General features: G+C 40.3%; 1 protein-coding gene across 1 annotated transcript; it reads right to left on the bottom strand.

Annotated features, from left to right (window-relative positions):
* Window positions 1-4,099: 4,099 nt before the first annotated feature.
* On the bottom strand, window positions 4,100-9,799 carry LOC109852910 (zinc finger protein Elbow-like). The gene is made up of 2 exons (XM_020424488.1): window positions 9,257-9,799; window positions 4,100-6,113 (listed from the first exon to the last, which is right to left on the bottom strand). The coding sequence occupies exons 1-2, from the start codon at window positions 9,317-9,319 to the stop codon at window positions 4,623-4,625; spliced, it is 1,554 nt and encodes a 517-aa protein (XP_020280077.1). The 5' UTR covers window positions 9,320-9,799; the 3' UTR covers window positions 4,100-4,622.
* Window positions 9,800-10,198: the final 399 nt, after the last annotated feature.

The raw sequence follows: 10,198 nt of genomic DNA, 5'->3' as shown, positions 1-10,198 counted from the left end.
TCTAACGAGGTGAACAGGTCAAGTAGATGGAGTCGCGGCGTTTGTCCATAAATCACTCAAAGGGCAAGCGAGATCGCTCTACGTGCAAGCACAGCCGCGTTCAATGCCGCTCGACTTCTCATGCATCTGCTTCCGCTTTTTGTGTCCCGACGTTGAGTCCCGCTGACGTTCTCTCTTTTAGAAGTGCGGAGAGCAGAAGACCGCGCGCCAAGCTTCTCGTTTTCCTTTATTCAACTTATCGTAAAATTACCGAGGGTTTTTATCCGGGATGCTTCGCATGTCGCGTTCTGTTATCGTGTTCCGCGCGGCGGAAAAGCGATAATAGCTCGCGACACGAGAGAATAATCGTGGAACTGTTTATAATTCCGCGGCCTACTGTTTTCGTGATTTTATATTTTCACGAAGAATGAAAATTCCGATTTGTGCGCGATACATAATAACGCCAACGCGCGTTTCGCCGATCCGTATAAACTCGTGCGTATAAATGTTATTCAGTCGAAAATCAATTTTACAACGCAGTTCAAGTAATTTAGGTCTTGTTACCGGCGCGCGGCGAGTCCGCCGCGTGACGGTAAATTGTCGACGCTTGTCATTGGGAAATCGATGCTTTTATAACGCGATCGTTTGCCGTATTACGAATGATTTATTTTCATGTAGCGATGGTGATTAAGGTCGTGCTTGCACTGGAAACGCGAGCGCGCTAATATTGATTCGCCGTAATACGACAGAAGCGATGACGACCGTAATTTGTAATTCTCACCGGAGCATTTGACTGTGAACATCATTAATTTACGCAGTTGGTTAAACGTTAGGCGCATTTACATAAAGCTGTTTTTATACACGATAAAACAGCATATCGTGAAATGATGACAAAACACGATGAGAAACATTACTGTGAAAGAATACTTCGTACGGCACTATTTATATCGTGTTACACATTTCAAAGAAAATGATGTGTTTCGCATATTTAACAATATTAATAAATACAATCAAATATTTATTTATTTTTTTTTGTAAGAAATGATCTGCTGTATTTCGGTTTTAAAAAGAGAATCAAACTCTTGAATAACATAGAATAACAATCATATTATAACGACGTATTAGAGTTGACATAGATAGTGACACTGACACGTGTCATCAAGTAAATACAAAGCTTTAACTGTATATAATATGTAAAAACGAGAAATACTTAAAGTCAACGCAAAAATTAGAATTGAGTGAGCAACTCTTTGTCGACAATGTTCAATATCTCTCATAACTGTAACGTCACTTAACTACGACGTTGCGTTAATAATAAAGCTATTTACACAACTTTTACAGTGTCTCGTAATATATAGTCATTCGTGCCTCTCTTCCATATGTAATGTCATGTACACACACAAAAAGTTCGCTGCACTACACATAATACAGATAGTTACTAAAACTTTGGTTACGCAAAAATAGACGCAGATATATATTTTATATATATATTTATATATGTATATATATATATGTATATCTGAACTAGTTGCCACCTTACATTAGAGATTTGTTGCACGACTATAAACAAATGTACAATAATTACAAGAGAGAAGTAGACATGGACATAATTTATAAATAGTACATATATATATGTAGTGATTACATTTTTATATATATATATCAATTATTTTCTCATAGTCGCAAAAACGGAGAACGCTTTAATTAAAAGTAATAAAAACAAAAAAGATTATTCACATCACGTATATAATTTTGATTAATTTCACATGAATTTCGAACAAAAAATATTGCGTATTTTCGTTTTGTTCTATTTACATACTTATGATAAAATAATATTTCATAATAAAATTGTCAAGCAAAGTTTTCTACGATATATTTCAATTTAGAATAATAATATAGTGGATGATAGTGTGTTTCTGTAATTTATTCTTTTTTTTGAATATTTTTGCATTAAAAAATGTTAATACAAAGCAAGTTTGTGCATTGTATTTTCTTATAAGGAAAACAATGGCCGCGATCGGCAGAACCGAGCGCTTAGTAAGCAATTTGTGATTATTGCTTATCATTGGCATATACTTTTACGTTTGCAATAGATCTTGCAATCTAATCTATTGCAATAAGAGAAATAGACCAATTACAGACAATAAATACAAAGCGCTAAATTGTGCTGAATGCGGCCATTAAATATATATATTTGTCTAAAATATTACTTCAAAAAGATTAAGATGCTCTTAAGCGCCAATACTTTTTTATGCTAAATTTATCCGAATTAATTATCTTCAGTTGTCATATATATACAATGTTGACTCTATAAATCAAGATTAGGGAAAAATTAAATTAAAATTAAGTAATCGATAAATTAAGATTTGAAAAGATCGCTTTTTATTTAAGCGACAATAATAATATTAACAACAATATAAATTCTTTCATTATGCAATTAACCAAAGGAATGTACTTTAAACATTCATTGTTCTTATAATTTAAATTAAAAAACGTTTAACGTTTTTATTGTTGTGAAAACAATTGATTTTTTATTAACGCAAAACCCGAATAATGTTAATATTCGTCTACACAGCATACAGCAAATTTTTCATATCGCCGAGTGATCAAGTAAATGCCTGACAAAATATTTGTCTACCCGATTACGATTACTTTCGTTCGAAATAAAATCCCCGTAATTGCGCATTAACAAATTCTAGTCATGCACACATTCGAACTCACATATAATCTCTCTCATGGAAGCGCAACGCGTCGCACTCTCTCTCTCTCTCCCTCTCTCTCTCTCTCTCTTTCTCTCACACACAACTTTCTCACTCAGAAATCACAGTTAAACATTGGTTTATCGACGTTTGGTGTGACACTCATCATCCGATTCTGATTGCAAGAGGCATCGCGGATGCGGTAGATGGGCAAAGGATGAATAAAGCACCGACAATTTTTTTGCATATTTTTTGAAATAATTGCAAGTTTGAAATTTTGAAGAATTTAGTAATTTCGCGAGCAACGTTTTTTACATCGCACATGTCCAAAGATTAATTATCTATAAATGTGTTGTTTTTTCAACTCGATCACGTAATCTTAATTTTTCGGAGAAACCAGTCGTCAATTATCGATAATAGTTTGTTAAATTGCATTTACAATTAACAAGTTATTATTATAGATTACTTCGTAAATTAACATTCAAAGATGTTTTTCGAGTTTGAACCGCGTTAGTGTCATTTTTATACCGACGTTTCGTAAACATTTCAGCTTGCTTCATCAGGGTTTCAAGAGCAGTCTGATACTTCGTAAATGTTGTTCTTATGTTTAGCAGTTTCGGTATATTGAAATTACATGTTTGTATTATTTGCTTCGATATATTAGCGTGATACTTTTTATGATAACGTCAAGTAGCAAAGCAAAATTAGCTAATAGCTCTCGGCGAAGTGATGCGCTTTTAATCCTCGAATGTTTGCGTGAACAGCTTTATACGAACTGATAATAAAATAGACAATGTTTCCCGCGTTTGTGTTTTAAGACTCCTGAGTATTTGTTGCAGCCATACCGTGATGTCAGAAGTGAGAAATTACATATGAAATTTATTCGAATCATTTTATTATGCGAAAAAACTAGATTTTTTTACATTTTAAAGAACTTTTTTCACCATATCTGTAAATTTTTATTAACATTCGAAGATGTTTTTCGGGTTTGAACCGCGTTAGTGTCATTTTTATACTGACGTTTTGTAAACACTTCAGCTCACTTCATCAGGGTTTCAAGAGCAGCCTGATACTTATCTGTAAATTTTTATTATTTGCCATCGTAAGGCATATTTTTATTGGAAATACGTGACATACATAGATTTTTATCGCATGTACTAGTGTATAATAATAAAAGTTCGAATTACAATTGAAAAATCTAGTTCTTTGATGCAAAAATTGCGCATAACAAAAGGTCATAATTTTCTATTCTAACGTAAATATGACTGTAGTGCTCAGAAGTCTTAAAATACATTTTTTTTTAAATTTTATTTACATATCTTAAATATACATTGGGACTCTAAATTATTCACATATTTTCAATTATATATTTTTATTGTTTTTAGATTTTGTTTTGTTTTTAATTTTTTTTTGTTCAGACTTTACGAATAAAATTTATGAAGATTTATTATAAATAAGCAACAATTAAAGACGAGAGAAAACAAAATTACAAATTACTTAAGTGTAGCGCGAGGGTTGAAACATTTGCATTTGATATAGTAGAAAATCGGTATATTAACATCATATCCATAAATAAAAAAGAAATCGTTTTGTGTATGTTCTTCCTTTTTAAGTTTTATATTGATTTTTTTGAATACAAGACAATCAAAATTCAACATAATTGTATTAATTGTAATTTAATTATAAATTGAAATTCACAATTTGCGGAAGACACACCGAGAGAGTATACCCTATCATGTAATAATCGAAAAGAATATATCCTACCGCGCCAATATTCTGCTCGACAAAAACTTGATGTTTCCCACGTAGCTCCGTGACAACAACAAGCATAAAAAACCAACACTTTCCGTTTTACATACTACGCGAGAGAATTTGCAGAGAAATTCACAGTTCGCCTCGCAAGTTACTATTCCTCGGCTCTCACGAACGCTCAGTACCAAGAACTCATTGATGCATCCCGGAAGCGGCGCCCAGACGAGGTCCATAGAGGGAGTACGGCGTGAAGTACGGCGGTAAACCGGCAGTCGCGTGCGGATGCGGTGGCGGCGGCGGTGGCGGCAACGGCAGACCTAGTGACGACAGTGACGGTGATATCAACGGTGAGGGTTTGCCATACGGATGATAACGCGCGGTGGCGAGCGGGCTCAACGGCGGCGTGGGATATGATCTTGCAAGTAGGGAATGAGTCGGTGGTAATCCAACCGGTGGCGTCAACAGGGATAACGCGGCGGCTGCGCTCGCAGGATCGGTTGCGGCGCTCGTTGTCACGCTGGTATGACTCCTTAGATGCTGCAGCAGCTCGTCCGACGTGGCAAATCGCTTGCCGCAGTACGCGGTGTCGCCGGCTATCCAGCTACACACGTAAGGAAGTTGCGTGCCCGCGGCTAAAGCGGCTAGTTGCGCGTGCGCGTATACCGCACTGGCCGCACCGAGCGGTCCGTAAGGTGAGACGGTGCCGGGTTTATGATCGCATTGCGCGCAGCCGGCTGGACAGGTACCAGGAGTCGCGCTCGCCGACAACTTGCCGTTGGCGAGGTTGGCGACGGCCGCTGCCGCCGCCGCCGCCGCGGAGCTCGAGTTGGACAGTAGATGCGAGTTGAGTTGGCAGCCGGTGCAGTAGGGATCGCGACAAATCGGCATCATGCCGTCGACCGTTCCGGTCGGATTCTTGAGCCGCGCGTACACGTAAGGGTTGACGGCCGCAAAACCGTTCTTCAGAGCAGCAGCATGGTGCTGCGACATGAGCGAGCTGGCCATCACGTCGATCGGCAACTGACCGGGAGTATAGCCTAAGTAGGCGGCGGTGGAGGCCGGCAAAGTGCAGGCCGGCTTAAACGTGCCCAATGGGAGATCTTTGATAGACGGATCGGTCATCGCCAGTACGCCGGCGGGACTGTAGGCGGGTTTCGACTGTAACGAGGGGCTACTGACGGTTGGCTGACTCGTGACAGCGGAATCCATCGTACTGTTTGATGCCTGTATCATTGAGGACGACGAATTCCTCGAAGCCGGCGAGTCCCGCGTTACCTCGCCGTTCGGAGTCGCGGTTTTTCTACCTTGCGGCGTAACCGCGCGCGTTGACGTGCTGCTTTGATTGCTGGGACATCTTTTGCCGCTGCTGCCTGGCGTCCTGGATCGACCGGACGTTGAATGGCTCGACGCCGATCGTGGCTCATCTGGCGAGGACGCTTTCTCGCGACCCAGGCAGGATTCATACGGTTTGAAACTGGTTTTTGTGGACTCGATCGACGGGGTTGTCGTGACTGACACTGTCACCGCCGGCGACGACTTCTCGCGACATTGCTCCGTCTTGGATGATCTGTTACTCGACGACTTGTCCAAAGAACTCAGCAGGGATTTGTTGGACGGTGTATCTGCTCCTATCTGGCTGCACGTTTGTGCCAACAACGCGAGTGGGCTCTTCTTTGCATCTAACTGAAATCAAAATAAAAATAATCTACTTAACCTTGAGTTGCACTATTTGGGTGAGATGTTTATGTTGGGAACCGTGTCTTATGTATACATTTATGTTTTAAAAATTGAGATTTTTAAACAAGCGACTCACACACTTCTTCAACATAATAATTACACACTTGAGATTTACAACTCTCACAAAGTTACAGAAATTAGAATAGTGTAGATACTTGATACGCAAAACTTTTTTATGTTTGTTACGTACGATGATGCGTAAACGTTATAATTACGATCAACTAATTTCAAAGTAATTAGCATCTGTCGATGTTGTTCGAGAAAGAAATCTAATTATTTGACCGATGTTTTTCTCAACGCGCACACCAATGATTTCCAATCAATAGTTTTTACGCCGCAGTATACGATCTGACAACTCGAAACTTGGCGCGTGACGTGTCCGGATGGAAGCAAGTCCAATTAATGACGCGCAAACCGCAATCTGTAGCTCTATGTCAGTCTCTCGACAAGTGAGAAGTGACGTGGATGAAGGGTGGGTGAGTCGGATAAACTTATCCGTCAGAATTCTCCTTGATTTGATTATCGAAAACTTCGTTTTTTGCTCGACGCACGGATTATGCGTCTTCTGACGAGTTCTACAAACGTGTTAAGTATTAAAATTATTTCTACCGGCAATTTAATCTGATGCAAATTTCTAATTCAGACGCTTGCAAAATTGCTGCAAATAATCTCTCTAGTTCGATTAATCGATCATTTAATCGGAAGAGGTATTTACGCACACGTTATAACTCTTAAGAAGCTTGAGGCGCGACGCGTCAGCGATGCGGAACGTCGTTGATAATCGTCATCCGTGTGGAGTATTTTTCTTTTTATATCGGAAAGAGAGAGAGAGAGAGAAAGAAAAAAGAAAAGAAGAACGCACTAAGAAATATAATCAATATGCAATTGCTCGATACAGACGTCATTAGCGTGTAAAGTGCGGGAATTTAGTATCGGCGCCTTCGCGGGTCCCCCGGCTCGAAGTGGCCACGATGATGCACTCGGTATAATTAACGTATAGAGGAGCGATATTTCTCGTCGACTGATACGTCCACCGAACAGATGTTCCGTCGTAATTAAAATGCAACGATCATGCAACACTAACCCGCCGCTCACGGCCGGGTCGGTACTAATGGCGCGACGCCGACAGATATTAATGCCGTGAATTGCAACAGGCCATTACGGCAACGCGGAGCTATATATTAATTGCGCTCGTGAAAGTTAACGGGAACGTTCGAACGTAATATTTTAATCCGCTAATGTCGCCCGCCGGCTTTTAATTGTAGCGACTAATTTATGCACCGCGTGACGAGCTTCCAACCCTTCGTCCGGTGCATTATGCAACCCCCCGTTGAAATGATCCTCATTCTTTACGTGAACCAGATTTTTTTTCCAGAGTTTCTCTTATGTTACTGATTTGCTGTTTGCGCACAATAACTGCAATTGTTGGATTATTTTTCAAAAGTGACTCACATAAAAAGCATTAGTCTTGCCAAAAGTTTTTGTTTGGTCGATTCCTTTTGTTACAAAGATATTTATGTGGTCAATTTGTTTCTAGTTTCAAAAAGAAACAAAAAACTTAACATCGTGTCATTTTTATTTCTTTTTTATAACGTCAAAAACCGACAAATGTTTTATTTAAAACAGCACTTTCTTTATTTTATTTTTTTTTTTTTTTTTTTTTTTTTTTTCTCTTTGTAACATCGTGTTCTGTATAGTTATAGATTCTTTTAACGAGACAAACCAAAGAGTATTTCTCCTACATACGTGCAAATTTATATATCTCTCATTTATTTTCGTGACAAATTGTTTTTTNTTTTTTTTTTTTTTTTTTTTTTTTTTTTTTTTTTTTTTTTACTCTTTGTAACATCGTGTTCTGTATAGACATAGATTCTTTTAACGAGACAAACCAAAGAGTATTTCTCCTACATACGTGCAAATTTATATATCTCTCATTTATTTTCGTGACAAATTGTTTTTTTTCTCGTAAAAATCAAATTGCTACTGTGTTACATTCAATTTCCGTTCGATTTTGCAAATGCTAATTTAAGCGAACGCATGTGCGTCGCCAATTGAACGCTTAACTGCAGCTGATTAACTGCGGAAAAATTTGACCATTACACACACGTAAGCCTATTATATCAATAATACATTCGGCAATATCCGCGCAATAACGAAGAGTCGATCGAATGCTCTATATTTCACTGGCTTTTCCATCTCATTCTCCGCGCGCAACAATCAGCATTGTATTACCGAATCGCATGTTGATTTATGACGCGCGTAAATCAGACCGACGCACGCCGAGACTTTGCCAACATTCGCTGTCCCCAAAATAGTTTAACAGGAGTCCGGAGGAGAGTATAAAACGCGACGCGCGTGTTTCCGTCGGGATTAACGAAACGACGACAGGCGACGTTAATGAGCCGCTAGAAAAGATATTTTCAAGCGAGACTTGTGTATACGCGACACTTGGAATAATTTGACTAGAGAGAGATGCACTTGCCTTAATAAAATATAAATACATGTGAATTTCCACAAAATGCTTTTTGGTAATCAGTGCGATTGTTGCGCGCGTTCCGGTTGTATTTATTTTATTTATTTATTCGCGTTGCAATTAGTTTCGAAATGAAGTGTACAAAAATTGCGAAATAGAGTCGTTTATTTTCATCGAAAGATTATACACGCGCGCTCAAAATAATGTTGTTAATTTATATGTTAAATATTTACACGCACACACACACACACACACACACACATACACACGGTACAAATTGAATTTAAATTCTCTCATTTCAATACGTAACAAAGCAAATATTCTCCATTTTTTTGAAATGCATATAAAACAGATGCAAAGAAAACGATGTTTTTTTTCTTCAAAATACTCTATAATTTTTCCGCACGCAAAACGATGCGAACGACAGCTGCTAAGAAATAACAGCTCGTTAAACATGAAACGCTGAAAGATGCATATCTCGAGAAATCGTTAACTCGCGATGTAAACAGGGGGAGAACAGGGGATGTAAAATAATAATAGACGTTCGTAAATAGCGTACATAGACAAAGAGAGGAGAAAAAGGGAGAAAAAAAGAGAGAGACAGAGAGAGACTAACCGTAGTAGGCAGCGGCGTGAGGTATTCAGGACGGAGATACTGATTCGCGCTGGACGTCAGCATCTTTCGCGGTCGATCCTCGCTCGCACCGTCAGAAGCACCACTTTTCTACCGCACTCTTCGGCGCATCGGCGAACCAACTTGATTTAGATTCGCGTCGCACTTTTTTTTTTTTCTTATATCCGTGGCAGCAGCGGAACAATGGTGTCACTCGCGAACGGAGCCATGCACGAGGTTTTCGACGACACTTATTTTAGCCCATAAGACTTGAATAAAGCGCTCTTTCGTCTTAAGCCAAAATAAAAACAAAACGAAAACAGAAAGAGAAAAACGGTAGCACACTAGTGGCAAAAGTGGTATCCGTTTCGCCACACAAGAAGCGGAAAAACTGATGACTCACGTTACAACATTCGTGCAAACGTAACACTACAAGTCGACGCGACGAGACTCGACTCACAACTGAAACGCTCCGGAGCGGTCGACGTGGAACGCCGCTCGCCCTTCACGTCGCCTCAACCCTCGTTGTTCCCTTACTGTTCAGCTGACTTCCCCCACTATACCACCGCAGATTCGCTCCCCCGGGGAGCATCTCTCCCCTTCTTCGCGTCTCCGCGACAACATCGTGGGCGCCCCCCTACCCTCCCCCCTTCCCTCTCCACGACATCGGACGGTGTATCGCGACTACGACGCGCGGAGCGACACGAAACACCACGAGCGGCAGCGACTAACCAATGCGGGCGAAAGAGGCGAACGCAAAGGTGACGGCGGCGGCGACGACGACGGCGGACGTAGCGACACGGTGGTCGTTGTCGGTTCGCGCTACTCCGACACTTTTGCCGGGTGCGAGCGACCCGGCCAACGACGTGTCAACTGGCACGGGGTGCCCTCTCGCGACTCCCACCACGACCCCGCGCCACCGCTGAGGGAGTTCTCTCGTGCATG

Source organism: Pseudomyrmex gracilis, unplaced genomic scaffold, assembly GCF_002006095.1.
Source record: "Pseudomyrmex gracilis isolate BER0280 unplaced genomic scaffold, ASM200609v1 scaffold_39, whole genome shotgun sequence".
Lineage (NCBI taxonomy): Eukaryota > Metazoa > Arthropoda > Insecta > Hymenoptera > Formicidae > Pseudomyrmex > Pseudomyrmex gracilis.
Note: the sequence above shows the minus strand (reverse complement) of the source record. Positions and strands in the feature narration are given on the sequence as shown.

Coding starts and splice junctions, on each gene's coding strand:
- LOC109852910 (XM_020424488.1), bottom strand. CDS start 9,319: ATGCTGACGTCCAGCGCGAATCAGTATCTCCGTCCTGAATACCTCACG. Junction 6,114..9,256: donor TCACGCCGCTGCCTACTACG/GTTAGTCTCTCT, acceptor TTTTGATTTCAG/TTAGATGCAAAGAAGAGCCC.